General features: G+C 31.0%; 1 protein-coding gene across 1 annotated transcript; it reads left to right on the top strand.

The window, feature by feature from the left end:
- The first annotated feature begins 906 nt into the window (after positions 1 to 906).
- LOC143055866 (techylectin-5A-like) lies at positions 907 to 20,326 on the top strand. Its single transcript, XM_076228916.1, has 5 exons — positions 907 to 1,122; positions 2,807 to 2,943; positions 10,123 to 10,219; positions 17,106 to 17,270; positions 20,061 to 20,326. The coding sequence occupies exons 1-5, from the start codon at positions 1,053 to 1,055 to the stop codon at positions 20,303 to 20,305; spliced, it is 714 nt and encodes a 237-aa protein (XP_076085031.1). The 5' UTR covers positions 907 to 1,052; the 3' UTR covers positions 20,306 to 20,326.
- The last annotated feature ends 170 nt before the right edge of the window (positions 20,327 to 20,496 follow it).

The following is a 20,496-nucleotide window of genomic DNA, read 5'->3' as shown; positions in this document are numbered from 1 at the left end:
GTAGATGCTATATTATTATGGATGTATTTGCACGGTCGATGCTATATTATTATGGCTGTATTTACACGGTCGATGCTATATTATTATGGCTGTATTTGCACGGTCGATGCTATATTATTATGACTGTCTTTGCTCGGTTCGATGCTATCTTATGATGGCTGTATTTGCACGGTCGATGCTATATTATTATGGATGTATTTGCTCGGTTCGATGCTATATTATTATGGCTGTATTTGCACGGTCGATGCTATATTATTATGGATGTATTTTCTCGGTTCGATCCTATGTTATTATGGATGCATTTTGAAAGGAACTGGTGGGTTAGAGCATTCCATTTGCATAACAGTTGTGTTTAATTCCATCTCATATAGTCCTTAATACTGCAGAAAGCATTAATATTTCAGACAGGAAGACAATCAGGGGAATTTGTTCGTTAATATTTGTATTAATTTACGATTGTAATTGAATGTTATCGTTGAATAAATTATGTCACTAAATATAAAATAAAGGAAGCATGACTTAAAATTAAAAATTCTTAAAATTGTAAAACCTTTGTTGTACTTTGGTACCTTTGTTAATCGATAGAATCATGTATAATTTAAAGTTTGTAGCTCAAAATGTTCTGTGTTTCCTGTATTAATTAAATTAATAACATCAAATATTGAAAAATATTAAGTTTATTGTCATATAAATCAAGCAAACTAAGTGCGAGAAATCTAAAACGTACGTGTCGCATGGAAAAGATAAAATAAAATCTATGAAAATTTATTTTTATATGAAATTCATATAATGTTCTAATGTTCATCTTATGACAAGACAAAATGTTTTTACTTTACACAGTATTTGTTATTCTACAAATATCTCTTCCTTTTTCTTTCGCATTGACGGATTTAAAACGTAATTTGTTTAATAAGCAGGAAAATAAGAGAATTATTTCCAGTAACACGACAGTTTCGATTGATATCGTGCGATCATCAGTTGAATGCGCAGGTGTGTGTTCTTTAGTCCAGCAGTGTTGTTCTACAAGCTATGAAACGACATCTGGACGCTGCATGTTAGATACACAGAGTACACCAGAAACTGAGACAACTGACAATTCAAACATTATGGTGAAGATTCCAGGTAATTGAAAACCTTTTTCAACTTTATATATTCAACATTATGCGTACATGTGTTTAATATTTGAAACTATATAGATTTTGGTGAGGTTCGTGTTGTTTATTATTGGTTTTCTATGTTGTGTCATGTGTACTATTGTTTGTCTGTTTGTCCTTTTCATTTTTAGCCATGGCGTTGTCAGTTTATTTTCGATTTATGAGTTTGACTGTCCCTTTAGTCCTTTCGTCCCTCTTTGAAAACCCTTGTCAACTTATCATAGTTTTTGAAGACTTAAGTTTCTAATGCTTAATGTTTATACATAAAAGAGTTAATAGCATCAAATCAAATTTTAATGATATGATATCTATCAATAATTTTGTCTAATGCTAAGTTCGTTTCTGTGTGTGTTACATGTTAATGTTGTGTCGTCGTTCTCCTCTTATATTTGATGCGTTTCCTTCAGTTTTATTTTTTTGACCCGAATTTGTTTTTTTCTACCGATTTTTAAACATCGGTATACTACTGTCGCCTTTATTTAAATCTGGAAAACAAACTTTTTTCTTTTCAATACTAGTATAGGATTAAAGGTCTTTTTAAAGCAATTTGTTTTGTGTAAAACTCGAGAATACATTCACAAACAAATACTGATATGTTTGTGAGTGATTTGGTCCAGTTTATACACCAATATCTGATGAAAACTAACTACAAAATACTTCATTCAAATTAATCGAATCATAAAAGAATTATTAATGTTTAAGTTCTGTTACTTAATTGTTCGATAAACAATGCTATATTTGCGTTGGTTTGTTTTGCAAAAAGGACCATTTTCTGGTTTTTTTCTGCTCCGTTATTGATTTACTATTTTTTTTTTTATTTCAATACAAAAAAAGTTATTTCAAAAAACAGTATAGCCAACATTCTGTATGTATAACTAAGCATAACATGTTGTGGAAGCAACATCAGCAAACAATTTAAAAATATTAATCCTGACAAAGGAAAACTCAAGAAAAGTCATTTAGAGGTTTCTAACACAATTTTCATTTTCTGGCTTCTTGTAGCTACCAATGATGTTATATATTAGTACTCCATAGGTTATATTAATAATAGTGGTAATTAAATCATAAAAATCCTGAATTCGGGGGAAAATTTGAAACGGAAAGTCTCTAATCAAATGGCAAAATCAAAAGCTCAAACACATCAAACAAACGGATAACAATTGTCATATTCCTTTCTTGGTGGAGGCGTTTTCTTATTTAAAAAATGGTGGATTGAACTTTGCTTAACCTCTTACATGTATGACAGTCACATCAAATTTCTTATATTTTAAACTATGCGTGATCAAAACAAACAGACATGATTTCAAAAATAGGAATACAGCAGTCAACATTGTTTTATAATCTCAATCACAATAAAAAAATATGTAATAAAGAAGCACAAAATGGCATATAGACCAAGCATATTAGCAAAAGCTTTCTAATTGGTACTTCCTTGATCTATACCAAATCTTTCACATAAGGTGTTATACCACCAAATCATAGTACGTCACATCCGGTTACATACGAAAAAGCATAAACAAAATGCAAACAAATATCATAATAAAGGCAACAGTAGTATACCGTTGTTCAAAGGTCATTTTATAAATCGATTGATTACAATGTGAAGCCAAGATTTTTTTTATCCAATTTAATATATTATGTCCTTTCTGCAGATCAAAGCAACCTTAAACCAAGAGACTGCAGTGACCTTCCCCCTTGCACGAGAAGCGGAGTATTTGAAATATACCCGGATGTCACTAACAAGATAGATGTATATTGTGATATGGATACTAACGGCGGTGGATGGACGGTATATAAAATTAATAAAATCAAAAACATCAAATAAAAAAAAATAAAAAAAAGGCTCATGAACCAATTGAACAAATGCTCAAGTCAAGTCGAGGCAAGAAATCAGATATTGGTATAAGAGAGAAACATTAAAGATCCATTTGAGAAACAAAGTTTGGCCATTTTGAAATTTTATGATAAAGTTGAAATTCAAAGCCGTTTTATGCTAAGAGTTAACATTATATCCAGATAGTCTTGTCAGTAGCAATAAACTTTTGACCATGAATAGACAAATTCTACCTACATGCGTAGCAGATGAAACAAAAGCCAAAAAAAAAAATGAATTTTTCAATACAACATTCCAGGTTATGATATATATCACTAGTTAACGTCACATATAATAGAATAAAATAAAAAGAAACAATTGCAGACATAAGTTATGCAAAACCTTATTTCACAGTAGTTTATTATTAATAGATACACCTGAAGGATGTCTAAATATAAAAAAGAAGATGTGGTATGATTGCCAATGAGACAACTATCCACAAAAGACCAAAATGAAACAGACATTAACAACTATAGGTCACCGTACGGCCTTCAACAATGAGTAAAGCCCATCCCGCATAGTCAGCTATAAAAGGCCCCGATAAGACAATGTAAAACAATTCAAAGACTAAAGACTTCTAAATTCTATGAATCTTGAAATGTAAAACTATCAGAAATGTGAAACCGTCAGTAGACGTTTTATATTTCTGAATAATGGATGCATAAGGAGGGATGAATTGACGTATTATAATAGATATCCAATTTGCATTTGTGAAATTGAATACTGATAGTAGTAAAGGAAGTTATTGTTGGATCTAATTTGACTAGAATTGTAAGTTTTACTGTCAAATATCGGTAGTTTTCTCTTTATTATCAAATAGTTGAAATGGTTTCACCTTTTGCACATATTGACATGTGTCCTAAATTTCTCAATATTGATCTTGCAACTTTTTTTACTTTTGTTTAAAAAAAAACACTTTTTGAATAAACTCATCATAGATACAAGGACTAAATTTTGCATATACGCCAGACGCGCGTTTCGTCTACAAAAGACTTATCAGTGACGCTCGAATAAAAAGGCCAAATAAAGTACGAAGTTGAAGAGCATGAATCATCTTTATCACGTTCATGATTTTTTTAAATGGGATGTGACGGTAGATGTATAACTTCAACTTACCTTTACAAAGTTCAAAAACACATCTCGTTCAAGCGGACTACGTGAATTATTTCACTACGGATCACAGGCAATAAGGAACTGGACACCCTTTAATATCTGTATTTTATAATGAGTGTTAGTGAAGACTCTTAGAATTAATCTAAGAAATGTCCTGACTCGATTCTCATACATGTCATTATCCTTAAAACGTCTCGTTAAACAGGCTCTTGATTTGTTTAATAAGTGCTTTGATATGTATAAACTTGACATGATTTTGAATTAAAAAATTCTGCAGTAGTTATCTCGTCATATCGAGAAGCGTTTAGTACAGTGATTTTGTCATAGTTTGGTTTAGTGGGAGATGATCAAGTTAAATAACTCCCCGGAGCGATTAAATCAGTTCTATTCTAACAAGCAAATAAAAAGCAAATGGAATGCTTGAATCTGTATAGTAAGTCAAACAATCTACATAAGAAATGTTGTTTGTGTGTTTTAGCCAAATATTGATAGTTTTGTTTGAAAACGCTTACAATAAAGCAAAGTTACACAATATACCTTGAACTGACTAAGAAGGAAAACAAAATTAATTTGGAGAGTTTAATCAGCAAAGTGTACTGTAAACAATATAACGTTTGGTGACTTGTCTTCGTATGCAAATGGTACTACTACGAGTGTCTTGCAAAAGAATTAGGATTAAATGTTCTATCGAATTAACCCACATACAAACACATCTTATAACAAGGATGAGATTTTGGCTGCTCTTCGGTCTTTTATTGCTTCAGTGAACATTTTATTGAGCAGTAAATAGGTGGACTAACACTTGTTTGTATCAGTTACAAAAGCTACACAACATTCCATACAAACAACCGTATATTATCGGCTCAACTACATGTTTGACGAAAAAAATGTCTGCCAAAGATTATTTCCTCAGTAAAAGAAAAACTGTTTACTCGCGTAGTGGTATTACCCATATGAGGATTCTAAAATCTAGAAAATTTTAAATCTCGATCTTTCTCTGAAATAAGTTTTATTAAAACTTTGATTTTTAAACTCTGTAAACCACCACCATTCCCAATCAGACATGATTTTATCGTAATTAGTATTCGTAATCAGTTGTAATCGATTAAATTTTGCAGTGTACTCTTATGTAATCATTAATCATGCATTATCTGATTACAAATAATCGCAATGTTATCGATTACAAACAAAAACAAACAAGTGAAATCATGATTACTTTAGACTTCTTATATATAATATTTCAAATGATAACTTACTGATTACAAATTATACTATTTATATACAGACTAAAAGAAAATCCTCATACTAATGCTAAGCATGATTGATCATTGTTTAGCCTGATTGATCATTGTTTAGCATGATTGATCATTGTTTAGTATGATTGATGCTGTTTGATTTTAATAATTTCAGTTCACTCATGCTTTAGGGAATGTAGGGTGCAACTATATGGGTTATTTAAACAGTGAGTTTTTGTGATCTAAGATATGTGTTTTTCTACATATTTTGTTGTTCTCTTGGAATGCCAAAAAATCTTCAAATATAAAAATGTTGAGTACAAATGTACTAATTTTGCTATTTTTATCTACTGTCATGGTCGACTTATGACGATAACGAAAATTTTCACAATTTTTATAACAAAAATTCTACAAGTTTAGATTATTTGTTTTCTTTACATGTTTGAATAGAAATATGAATTTTGCAATCCTGTATTTAATAAGAAAATAAACTGCATACATATTTATTGATAATTCTAGTCAAATCAATTAAATTTTAATTATTCAAGCTCACCTATTGTTAGCTGTAAAATTCAAGGTATTGATTTAACACCTGTAAAAACCTTAAGTGTCAGTTACGCCCACAAAGGCAAAAAGGCTACTTTCCCATTAGATAATTATCATTTGTTAATTAAATTTTTTTAGTTGAAAATATATTTTGGACTTAATAATCTAAAAATGAAAACCAATGGTATTCTTGTAACAAAGAAAGAAGAGAGACATTTACTATCAAAATCATGTCAAATAAATTATAGTATATGAATCATATTCTAGGACGTTTAGGACACTGGCCTTCTTCATTTTCTTTATTCTTTTAAATTTCATGGTAGACATTTTACTTTCACAATCATTTAGATGTTATATATCTAGTTTGTTATTAATGTTATGACATCAATATACCAAGAAACTAAATCTATAACATCTTAAAGATTGTGAAAGTAAGTCTACCATATAGTTAAGAAATAATAAATAAACTTAATAAGTCCAGTGGCAAAAAGATCTTGAATAATGGTTTATATAATAATATAATAGATGTACTTAAATGATTAACAATGTTTTTGCAAATCATTACGATTCGATTTTCGTTTTAATATTGATTAAGATAATAACACAATGCTGACTGCTCTACTCCATTTTTTATTTTTTCTTAGATTTTTACCTATCATGTCTGTTTGGTTTGTTTTTATAGTGATTAAGATAATAACACAATGCTGTCTGCTGTACTCCATTTTTTTTTTAGATTTTTACCTATCATGTCTGTTTGGTTTGTTTTTATAGTGATTTTGGTTTGTTCACACATCACTGTCAACATAATGGAATTTTATACGAATTAGACTTAGAGGTTATATGTCAACGAAGAAAATCAAAAAGGCCTATATCGAATGTCCTCGGAGTTCAGTATTCTTGTTTTTTCTTGCGATATAATTGGATTCTCACTGCACTTTTAGACTAACCTTCGATATACATGTAATAAATACATGTAATAATAAACTCTGTCGGTAATATCGTCATCGATATCACTTGTAAAATAGTTAAAGACGTCTACTTGAAGTTTTGTTTTACACTTTGTTCTAGCAAACTAAACATCTATTGTTGTTCTTGTATTTGCAAATCATTACTTTAACTGTTTATTCTATTTTTGGCAATATCTATATGATGTGACTCGGTACTTGTACATTCCCTCTTTGTGATATTGTGCAACGGTAAGTTTTTGTGTTCCTGTCTTTCGCTTTTTTTTCATTTATGCTTTGTCTATAGGCCTTTTTGATTTTCTTCATTGACATATTGTTTGTTTTTATAGTGATTAAGATAATAACACAATGCTGACTGCTGTACTTCATTTTTTTTTAAAGATTTTTACCTATCATGTCTGTTTGGTTTGTTCACACACATCACTGTCAACATAATGGAATTTTATACGAATTAGAGGTTAAGCTGGCTATAAATCAAGGTCTGATCCACCATTTTCAACATAAGAAATTTCTGTGCGAATTAAGGAAAATGACAGTTGTAATTCAAAAACGAGATGTAGGGCTATACGTCCATGATATAGTAACCAAACTAAAAACTAACCAAACGATATTAAGAGGACACCATAAGTCTTCAAAAATCCACGAAACAAAATGTTAACGAGTGACATGGACAAAAGTTAACAATTATTTTTTTGTCGCATTATAATTAAGCCGATTTTTGGTTCCACTTTTATCAATTATTATTTCGAACGGTATGGATTTTGTTCATTGTTGCAGGATGTACGGTAACATACAGTTGCTAAAGCTTTGTTATTTTGGTCTCGGGTGGATTTCATTTGCAATCAAACCGCATGTACTTATAATTTAAATACTGAAATCGAATCGTTTGTCATTAATCATTGTACTAAAATGCCCGCTCATTTATAAGTCTAAAAATAAAGCAGAGAAGCCGTGTCTGTCGTTTCTTTAATTTTATGTTCTTGGGGATATTACATTATATAAATAACACATAGCTGAGAGGGTGACAGAGCAGTTCGGTACCCCGAGAGAACATTTTCACCCGCGGCGAAGCCAAGGTTGACAATGATTTTTCGAGGGGTACCAATCGTATTTTCTATGACGTCACATACATTACAACGTTACGGGTATCAGAAAAAACAACAAAAGTTAAGTAAGATGTTTTATTAATTTTTTTTAACAGTCAAATAAAAAAATCTTAGCCAAAACGTAGAACTTCAGCATTGTATTTAATTACTTGATGTAAATTCAAGTCATTTCCTTTATTGTTATCGAGTTTTGATTGGTCGGGACGAGCGGGTAATATTCAAAATTTTTTTCACCCGCTCAGCCATGTGATAGAGAAAATTAGCACCCTCGTATAAGCCAATCAAAATATGTCATTTTAACGTGAAGTATAATAATAAGTAATATTACATTGTACATGCGTTCATATGTCCTTTTGTATTCCAAATGAAACGATTTTTAAAAACAGTATTTTAATAGTTGTATATTGTTTATTTATGATCGTTACTCTTCCTTTATACACTACAAGAATCACATAACTGAACCATGTCAAACACGGACAAAAAAAACATGACACCAAATTTATTGTAATCTTAAATTGTGTGCAAGAGTAGCTTTATTGTAATAGTTTACGGCAGTTTTATATCATAACGAAATATGTGATGTAACAGACAGTGAGCAAAAGAGGGACGAAAGATACCAAAGGGACAGTCAAATTCATAAATCTAAAACAAACTGACAACGCCATGGCTAAAAATGAAAAAGACAAACAAACAACAGCACACACGACACAACATAGAAAACTAAAAAATAAACAACACGAACCCCACCAAAAAACAAGGGGTGATCTCAGGTGCTCCGGAAGGGTAAGACAGTGAGCAACACATGTTTCATTAAGCACTAGAAACAAATCACAACTTTAAAATTTATACATTGGCAAGCATTTTTCTGAAACAAAATAATAAACTATCTGATACGATTGTTGATGCTATAAACAAAGATACTCACATGATTTACTACCTTTAATTAATGGTATGAAGTTCCTTTAACAAAATATTTGAATATTTAGTTGTTGGTATTGTTTGAAATCTAAAAGACTTAAGTGTCTAAATTTAAAAATGATAGAATTTGTTTATATTGTGCAAAAATGTAGCTTTTAGTCATATATGTTCAAAAATATAATAAAAATGATTAGTCACCGCGGCGCGGCACATTTTCTCAAGCTAATGGTTGTGACAAAATGACACATTTTGTATGAATTATGCAGGAAAAAACACCATTATGGGATTAAAAGTTAAACTAAATTATAGAAATGTAAAATAAAATACGAGAATATAGCTTTAAGTAAATGCTTTGAGAATATCAAAAGAAATGGTAGGGTCACAGTACATTTTTTCTGGCTAGAACACAAAATAGCAAAATTTCATGTAGATTCCTTCAATAAATGCACTATTTCATAGTTACATATACTTTCCTTAAAATACCAATTTAAAAAAAAAAAATCAAAAAAAAAAAAAAATCAATTGAAATAAGCTTTAATTGTACATATATTAATATTTATCAGTTTTTATCATATACAATTGTTCTTTTAAATGAAAATTCACATTAGTTATCTGCATTTATGCATCAAATTTAGCTACTTTGATTGAAAATAGACCTTGTATTCTCTGTTTTTATCAATCCAAGATGGCGAAAGACACCCATACCACCTTAAGGATGTATTCCTCTGACGTTTCAGTTTCGTTGAAATCTCGTTCTTGAAATATTTCCAAAACATGTGATACAAGTGGAAAATATCAAATGCATGAAATTAAAAAATATTGTACTCAAACACAACTTTATCAAAATCATCATAAATCGGGTATTTTCAAAGGGCCGTAGCAAAACAAGAAGTGCACCACCATATGATTTTTTCTTCACCAATTATTTTTTTACAATTTTATAAACCCAAAAATCAGGATAAGGAGAAAAGTTTAATCCTAGAACTTTTCGACTCCTCAGAGTTGTACATCCTTAACACAGTAATGTCTAACAAAACAAAACCATGATAAAATTACTGGACTATACGCTCATCGGTATGACGAGGGCACTACCCTTGATTGTTATCATCGGGAATACCTGTGGACGATTAGTCAAATATATGTTTAGTACTTTAATTGAAGTATTTTTGTTAACAAACATATGTAATTACTCATTCATTGATATATATTTAGATCGTACAGCGACGCGTCGACAGTGTGGTTGATTTCTACAGATTCTGGAGTGACTACAAGAATGGCTTTGGAAGTGTTTCCGAAAACCACTGGCTTGGTGAGTATCAGTATTGAATTATTCAGGTAATTAAAGGTAATAAAACAAGGCCGGCATAAACTAAATGAATATTTGAAAGACTATTTCAATATATATGTATTTTGAATATAAGCCCTATCATTTTTGAGCATTAAAGAACAAGGAAACAATGATATGATCACAATTTTCAAACTATACATTTTGTAAATTTAATTTGTAAATAGAAAAAATCAAATTTATCATCGGTACAAGTACTTCATTCGTAAATTCAAATCATTATTCAGACAACTTATACGTTCAGGTATTTCACATCCGATCTTTGGGAAGATACCTTAAAATACCAAGAGAAGAAAGATTATGCAAAAAATGTAAAGAAATTGAAGATGAAATTCATTTCTTTTTATATTGTAATAGAAACCATAATAATAGAAAAGTTTATTCCGATTTTTTGATAAATGAGAATATCCACTTTATAAATTTAAATGACATAGATAAAATAACATATATACTCAACCCAATTTCACACATTCAGGTAAATAAGCTAGGATCCTTTTTAAAACAGTAACTGAGGACAGGGGACTCTTAAAATATTTACTTTTATTGTGTATATTTCCGGAGCACCTGAGATCACCCCTAGTTTTTGGTGGGGTTCGTGTTGTTTATTCTTTAGTTTTCTATGTTGTGTCGTGTGTACTATTGTTTTTCTGTTTGTCTTTTTTATTTTTAGCCATGGCGTTGTCAGTTTGTTTTAGATTTATGAGTTTGACTGTCCCTTTGGTATCTTTCGTCCCTCTTTTAATGATCTTGTTGTTATTTTTTTATTTTTTTATTTTGTTATGTTGTGTCACAACTATAAATATGTAGTTTTATGACAATAAAGATTTGATTGATTTATGGTTATAATGCAAAGCACAACAATGACGATAACTAAACTAATATACAGACGTATTCAGATGTAAATTACTAAATAACAACGGACAAACTTATATTAATTTACGAAAGTACATAAGACATCACTGTTATGAATAATGAACAGTGCTTAACACGAATGTATCCACGCCACAAAAAAGTGACGTCACAAGTAACTTTTTGAATTTAGAATAAAATTGGGAATGCTTATTTTTTTAAGATCTCCCGGATCGTTTATCAATTTCAGGGATGGGTAAACAATCTCACCGTTAAGTTTAGGATGTGCTATTCTGTTTAAAATAAGTTTGCTTTAGCAATGCTTTAAACATCTTCTATATATATATCAAAGAATTCATCAAGGCTTTGAAAAAAAATATAGAAAATAAATTTCTGCGTACATGATATACCAGTTTAAACAAGATACTACGTCGCTACATTCGCAGACATAACAAACTAATTGTGACAAATAAACTCCGTAAAGCGCTGCCAAATAAAAAAGGAAACACTGTCCGAAATTTGAAAATTAACAATAGGAAAAGATTATCCCTTTTGTCATCAGTATTTCTGGGGTGTAGAACTAAAATAGGAAATATTCAATTTATTTAAAGTTAGTTACTTTGAGTTAATGTGGGCAGTACCTTTAGAGAACTCTTATTAATTGAAAGAAAATATCTTATCAAGATAAGAGTAAATGTTGTTAAATGTTGTTAAATGTATCAAGTAGATATATATTTTTTAAGACATATAAACGTTTTATTCAGAAATATTTCCTGTATACAATTACCTTAGTCGTCCAGGAACAGGCTAAGGGTCCCTGTTTAGAAATGAACCATCTATCCAGGGGAAATAGAAGGCAATAAAAATGTAGTCCACTTTTTACCTTGGATTTACAATTATTGTAAAAAATATATCCATATAATGTTAGAAGAATCTAACAGTTCTGTTCTTTAATATCAAAATAGTAAGTAACTAATAAAAGCGGGACGAAAGACACCAAAGGGACAGTCAAACTCATATATCTAAAACAAACTGACGACGCCATGGCTAAAAATGAAAAAGACAAACAAACAACAGCACACATGACACAACATAGAAAACTAAAGAATAAACAACACGAACCCCACCAAAAAACTAGGGGTGATCTCAGGTGCTCCGGAAGGGTAAGCAGATCCTGCTTCACATGTGGCACCCGTAGAGTTGCTTATGTGATATCAAATCCGGTAAATAGTCTAATTCGGTAGGTCACATTCATGAAAGGGAAGGGGATTGTACTTACGACGTAATGAACATATCCGATATCATTTGTGAAACGGTTATTCCATAACGGTCAACCAACCCGTGATGGCGTCCGTAAAATTTACGAAGGAATGATTTCAACTTCACCATTTGGAACTCTTGGTTTAATAGCTTCCTTGTGAGCAGCAACACTGTATCATGAAAATCATGATAGGAAATGCAAGCACGGGAATATCGTATCAATTCGGAGGTAAATACCCCGTATGCAGGTGCTGCTTGAATGTTGCTACTTAGAAACGGAAAGTTCACAATTGGAAAGCTGAAATCATCTCTTTTGTCGTAATGTTTTGTTTTCAACCTACCCTCATGGTCAATTTCTAGATGTAAGTCAAGATATGAGGCCGACTTAACTGTATTTGTAGTATCCTTTATCTGTAGATCGATTGGATAGATGCGTTCCACATAGTCACCAAATTTTGAATTATTTAGTAAAGAACATCATCTATATAGCGGGATGTAGAGTTAAAGGATATTGCTAGCTTCTTATCTTTCTTTCTAAGAAGTTCCTGCATGAAGTCAGCCTCATAATAATAAAGAAACAAGTTTGCAAGTAGAGGGGCACAGTTTGTTTCCATCGGAATGCCGACAGTCTGTTGAAAAACACGTCCTCCGAACGTAACAAATATGTTGTCAATCAAGCAATCAAGCATCTTGATAATATCAGTTTCAGAGAATTTTTTGTTTCAATCAGAGTGATCCTTTACAAAGTAGGATTTATCCCTCCCTAAGACAAGATACTTGTATCTACGTTAGCCATTCTTTTTTATAAAGCAAAGCAATACCAACTCTTTCAATTTGTCTCTTAGTTTGGAAGATACTCACACAAAATATGTGCATTTACTACAATAAACATGCTAGGCTGATACATTTTTTTTTATGTTTGTTTAATAGGTAAAATCTATATTCTTATACGATAAACCATAAAAAATGTACTTTGACTCATTACAAGCTTATACTATATTTACTGTCTAAATTTTCGTTATAACCGACTCCAATTTTGTCTTATCATGATGTCAACGCCTTTCAAAAGAAGAACAAATTTTCAATTATTTTTCTAGTTTTGTTTCCAGATTTTATAAATATCTTGCGGTGCTTTACGCGTTTTGTCAAATTTATTGAAGTCCTAATTTTCCATAGTGTCCATTTAAAATATATGATAATTATGATAAAAAAAAATTATCATATTTTGATTCTCTCGTGTTTTTACCTAATAGAATGTCCTTTTCAACAAAAGGATTATTAATTCCTATGTTTGATTTGATAAGTATTTCTTTAAGATTTTTAAAAATTAACTGTGATGTACTACAGCTGAAAAATAAGTGTTTCAGGGTTTCTTTATCCCTGTCATTTTGACAACTGTGGCATTTTCCATTTGATATCTTCATTTTTTTAATTGTTCGTCAGTATATAAAATATTGTGCATGGATCTCCATTGAAATTCTTTTACTTTATTTTCAATTTTCAAATGTTCTAATCCCGACCATATATCTTCCCAAGGTATATTTGTTCCAAATATTTCCCCCCACTTAATTTGACTTTTTGGAGATACATCTTTATTCAAAACTGTACGAATATATTTGCGTTTTAACTTTGATGGTTTGATTGGTTGGTTGTTTAAGTTAATTATCTCAAGGTCATTTGATATCTTTAATTTATTTTCATGATGCAAATTCTGGTTTCCGGAAGATTTCAAAATTTGCACGAAATCTTTAGGAATTGCCTGTTTAATTTTTGAAAATTCGGAAATACAATTCTCCTATCAATCAGCCTCCAATAGATTTCATTACAGCTAATAAAATCTCTAGTTTCTGAATTCCAAATGTCCTGGATAGTTGTGATATCGCTTTTTAAAAAAGAAGAGTAGAACAATGGTTTATTTTTGAAACGAATAGTTTCCAAATATCCTCGTATTTAAAATATCACTTTTATTTGAAGGTGTATATACATCTTGAATGAATCCTGACCACGTATTTATAATTTCCTGATACACATGTGGTAGTTGGTTAATATCTAAACCATTTAAACTTAAACATTTACATACAAAAAAGTAATCATTTATTTTTCATCTAATTTCCGAAGCCAATACTTACCGATCGCATTCCAGCTTTCTAATGGCTCCTGAATTTAACGATATACAAGTTTTGTTTGTTTACTTTTTATTAACGTATCTATACTCACCATTCCCATCCCCTTTTATTTCAGTCAAACAACAGACATTTCTATCTACCTGATTCACTTTTCCGTTCCTTATTAAGTTCCAAATTATATCATTTAGCTCTTTAGTATACTTATCAGGAATTTCTCGAATTTCGATCTCGTAAGAACAGAGAGAAAGTATCATATTTTTTACTTTAAGTGTTTTACCTTTAAATGTAAGCTTCCTACTTTTCCATACGTGTATACAATTTTTAACTTTATCTATTATTTTCTCCAAATATCATCGTCATTTATTTCATAACCATGACACACCCCTAATGTTTTAACATTGCCTGTGATCCATTTGATGTTATCAAATTTAAATCGTTTTCTTTTAGAAGCCCCTTATAGTAAGCCTTTTGTTTTGTCATAGTTTATTCTAGAACCCGAAGCTTTTTCGTATAAGGACAAAATTTTGAAAGTATTTTCTATAGATTTTTCATTTTTATTAAATACTTGGGTGTCATCTGCAAGCATACATAATTTGGTTTCTATAAAGTTCCCTCCCTCCCCTGGTAATTTTAATCTTTCTATTTTAATGTTACCCCTAATCGCACATGCCATGGGTTCAGCCTGTATGATATACAAGAGAGGCGCTATTGGACACCCTTGCCTAGCGCCAAATTCAAATTTCTCCAATGCAAAATCTATCCATTCCAATTCAACCCTATCAAACGTTTTTTGTTGATCAAAAAATAATATAATTCCTTCTTCATCTTCGTTGTCAATATATTCTGTAATGTCCTGAATCATTCGGTTAGCCTCGCTTATATTTCTACCCTTCTGATCGGTGTGAATAATGTTAGGCAATACTTTCTTAAGTCTTTCAGATAAAATCTTTGCAATAATTTTATAATCACAATTTAGTAAAGTTAGTGGTCTCCAATTTTTATATTTTCCCTTTCTCCTTCTTTATGTAGCAAGGTTAATACTCCCTTATGTTGAGAGTTACTCAATATAGTATCATTAAAAATTTATGTAGTAAATTAAAGAAATCGTCTTTTAAAATATCCCAGTATAAAACATAAAATTCTGATATTATGCCATCTTCGCCAGGTGATTTGTTCTGTTTGAGTAATTTTAGTACCTTTTCTACTTCACAGGTATTTATATCTCTTTCTAACATTTCTTTATCTTCCTTAGATATAATATTTAATCTTTACTCAGTTTGGCAATAACAGTCAAGAAACACGTCTGCCACTACAGGGGCACAATTGGTGCCTATAGGTCCGAGTACAGAATTATTTCGTAATACATTTCTTTGAGACAATAAATGAATATAAAAAACAACCACCTGCATTTTTTCAATAATATTTTTACAGTGTTGTACTACATTGGGACAATTTATATCAAAATTATAGAAAACTTCATCGACTTTAACTCAAAATACGGCAAATTTATGTTAATATGGTCTTGAAATCTTTCGACAGCTTCCAAAGTACCAACTTTTTATTTTTTTTCCAGCTGGACCAAATCACTACTTTACTTTAAAATAAATGAAAAAAGTAAAATCACAAAAATACTGAACTTAGAGGAAGATCAATTGGGAAAGTCCATAATCACATGGCAAAATCAAATAACAAAACGCATCAAAAACGAATGGACAAGAACTGTCATATTCCTGACTTGGTACAGGCATTTTCAAATGTAGAAAATGGTGGATTAAACCTGGTTCTATAGCGCTAACCCTCTCACTTTTGTAATGACAGTCTCATCAATTTCCGATATTTTTACATTGATGCGTTAAATAAACAGACACAATAAATATAATAGTCAAAATATGGGTACATCAGTCATCATCGTTTAACAATTTTAAAAGGAACAATTTAACAGAACACAAAAACATCTACTATCTACTAACACATTTATTGAGTGTCTGACGTCAGAAAATTTTATACGTCACATAAATTTGTCGTTCAATGTGCGTACAAACAATTTTAAAATTTTCATGAACCATTTTTTTACAGTGTAATTTATTTCTACTTGCTATTTAAGGCATAAAACACGACTAAATACATTTGAAAGAGGTATAAAAATAAATGACAAGCAACACCTTGTCCACACTAGGGACTATTTTCCTTGACAACAAAAATCAAACGACGATAACTGTGTACTCGAACCAATGGGAATACCTTCAACCTGCCGACAAACTATCAAAATAAACCATCAAAAGCAGGTTATTTATTTAAAACATCCAAAAGAATTGTGTGTAGTCCAAAAATAGTTTAATCCATTTTATCATGTTTTTTATCCGAATGAACTTATACATACATGAGTCACTAAAATATGTCCTCTTGTTGTTGTTTTTTCAGTACAACTGAGAAAGTAAGAAAACAAATGTCAATCGACTAAAAATAGCATTTTCTTATTTCAGAATTGCTTCATTATTAGAGTCATAGTATCAACGGTTGAATTCGTTTTCCAATTTCAGAAATTTCAAAATCCAAAGCAATTTGTGTAATCCTTTAACACTAATATGATCATCCATACAATCTCTTTTTTTTAGGTAACGACAATTTACATGTTTTAACGACATCAAGAAACTATGTCGTGAGATTTGAAATGCATGATTTCAAAAACAATACAGCTTACGCAGAATATCAAGCATTTAAAATTGACAATGAAGCTTCACAATACAGGGTTACATTTACTGGATACAAGGGCAATGCCGGTAAGTGATCGTAATCGTACCTTGTTACTGGTTAGAAGAATGTCAATGATAGGGTAAAATACTTTAATAATATGCTTTAAAAAACGCGATCTTTTCATTTTAAGGACACAATATGACCATAATCACGTGTATATTAAACATGTATCTCCATTTTAAACAGATGTTTCCAATGTTATTTTACACAAGGGTCCCAATTGTTAAACATTTTCATTAGAAAAAAATCAACGGACGACATAATGCTTGTGTTGATCGTTATGTTTATGACAGACCATAGATTATATTTACTGTCTAAAGCACGATTCAGTTTTCGTTTCTTTCTAAATGCCTTCACCGAAAGTAACTAATCTCTGAATTGTTACATCATGAGTCAAAAGTCACATACAACAAGTGAAGCTGTTCCTGTGTGCATTCCTTAACACCTAAAATCTCTTTGGTAGGGCTCGTGTTTTTCATTCCCTAGATAAATATAATGTAGTGTTTTGAAGACTTTCATAAATAAAAGAAATTGTTTTTCTTTTGTTTTTAGTTCATTGTGGAGCTAGCTTTTCAGCTTAAAGGTGTTAATGTGCATTGTGTTTAAATGTAATATCAGTATTTAGTTCTACTATATTCTTAAATCAATCCTAATTCTTTCTTAATTTTGAGATATAGTTTTTCAAATGTGACATCATTTGTGTGCTCTTTGAGAAATTCAAATGTAACGTAATTTTTGTGCCTTTTCACCACTTCGTATGTGACGTTATTTTTATGACTTTTAGCGTTGAGGATTGGACTAAGTCGGGTGTGTCTATTTTCTGTATTTTTGGTCTTTGTATTATGTATTCGGGTTTTGTTTTCTGTAATTAGTTAAGCCTTCAGTTTTATCATGTATCATCTTTTATATTCATTTGATAAAATTTACTGTTTGCAATAGCATAAATTGTTCTAAATAATAAGGATGTTCTTATCACAAGCAGAAAACCCTTGCCGTATTTGGCACAACCTTTTTCAACTTTTGATCCTCAGTGCTGTACAATTTTGTACTTTTTTTTACTTTCTAACTTTTGTATCTGAGCGTCACTGGTAGGTCTTGTGTGGACGAGGAGCCTTTTTGGCGTATTGAATTTTAGACCTGATGCCTTTTGTTATCTGTTATTCATGTGTTTCTTTGTCTTATATGTTCTCCCGTTTGTTTGTATTGTGGTCCTGTGGTGATGTGTTGTCATTTTGATGTTATATTTAACATTACCATTAGAGTGCGATGTTTGGCGTGCCGCGGGGCCGGGTTCGGCCCGCCAATTTTTTCTTTGAGGATATCCTGTGCCGGGTCGGGAGGATGGCCATTGTTGTATCGTAGTTCGTTTCTGTGTGTGTGGCATTTTTACGTTGTGTTTCCGTTGTGTCGTTTGTTTTATCTTGTGTTTTAGTGTGAATTTACGTTGATATTGGATATGTCACGGTGCTTTTCTGTCCCAGGTTCATGTGTTTGGTTTGATGTTAAGTTTGTTGTTCTCATCGGATTTTGTCTAATGTATACTACTGTTGCCTTCATCAGTGTAATTGTCCTTTTTATACTAAATATTTAAAAAGTGATAAATATAGGTTGTATCATTACAATTGTGACAACTATCCACCAGGGTCAACCAATAGTTATCAAAGGTACCAGGATTATAATTTAGTACGCCAGACGCGCGTTTCGTCTACATAAGACTCATCAGTGACGCTCCTATCAAAATATATATAAAGCCAAACAAGTACAAAGTTGAAGAGCATTGAGGATCCAAAATTCCAAGAAGTTGTGCCAAATACGGCTAAGGTAAAACAACCCAGAGCTAGACACAGCTTTATATCCACTTTTTGGTTATATTGCTGCAACTGATTTACTCTTCTTATCTATAGTTGAATGTCAAAAGTTTAAGAACTCAACAGAAAATCATAACCCCAAATTACAACTCCAAGCAGGAAACATCTACTATCCTAATTGATTAACACTAAGAACAAGATGTGTATCAACAAATTGTATTAGAACTTTCGAGAGTTAATAACATTTTGTCTCATGGTGCAATGAAAGAATTTGTTTGGTACCTTTTTGTTAGGTTGCAGTATAATATGTTTCCTGTGATGATGAAATTTATGTGTAATGTGTAATATGGTGATTACTTCAGTTAAATATTTGTAATATAAAATTATATAAAAATAAATTGATTCATTGTAATATATGATGGTTTTGTCCAATAATTACCATGTAATTCGTCTCATACATTGCTACTAGTATGTAAATATAAAGAAGCAGAAAATCCATTGTTAGACGAGCAATTAATAAACTGGACCAATGCTTTCACGAAGTACAATGATGATAACTTTAGAAAAGTTATGTACGATTTCAATAAACATTTATATCAAATGTATAAATTTGACATAGAAACATGTTTGATTAAACGAATAACATTCCTGCATCTTCGGACGATTAATATGCAGAAAAAATTGTTTCAGCTGTTGGTAATGTGTCCACAATTTTGGATTTAACGCTTCTTCTGATTTGCTGACAGTGTTTTGTCTATCAGCCGATTGACATAGGTTTGTCCTGTGACCATTGCGTCATGAACGTTGTTTTCATGATTGCCTTCAGTTTTAAATAGAATTTGAAATTATATCATAAGAAATGACTGCAATATTTGTTATGTCTAAATGAAATGAATTTTGTAAGCAAAACACAAGTGACGGTCGAATAAAAGTGTTTAAAAAAGAACTGTTGGAAAGACATATGTCCGGCATTCAACTGTATGTTATATATTTGCATTTATTTATTAGGTAATGGATTTGAAAGTAATAATGGAATGAAATTTACTACAAGAGATCGTGACAACGACCTTCACCAGTATCATTGTGGACAGGGACAGATAGGTGCATGGTGGTACAACGCATGCGGAAAATCTAGTTTGAACGGCATTTACAAACCAGAAGGAACCGCAACAGGTGCCAAGATGCTATATTGGCACACATGGAGATCAACTACATTAAAAGCTACCGAAATCAAAATAAGACCTTTCAATTAGAAGATCCGGAAACCTTTTGACTGCCTGAAGGTTGCTGCATTTATGAAATCAATGCATATTTTCTATTACAGTTATATACTAAAAGATAACAAACTAAGGCAAAATCAGAGTAACCTATTGATGAATGCTTTACTGCAGTATGTTTTAGAAGTACAATAATATTTTTTTGTGAATAAAAGTTGCAAACTGCC

The sequence above is a fragment of the Mytilus galloprovincialis genome, chromosome 13, assembly GCF_965363235.1.
Source record: "Mytilus galloprovincialis chromosome 13, xbMytGall1.hap1.1, whole genome shotgun sequence".
NCBI lineage: Eukaryota > Metazoa > Mollusca > Bivalvia > Mytilida > Mytilidae > Mytilus > Mytilus galloprovincialis.
Note: the sequence above shows the minus strand (reverse complement) of the source record. Positions and strands in the feature narration are given on the sequence as shown.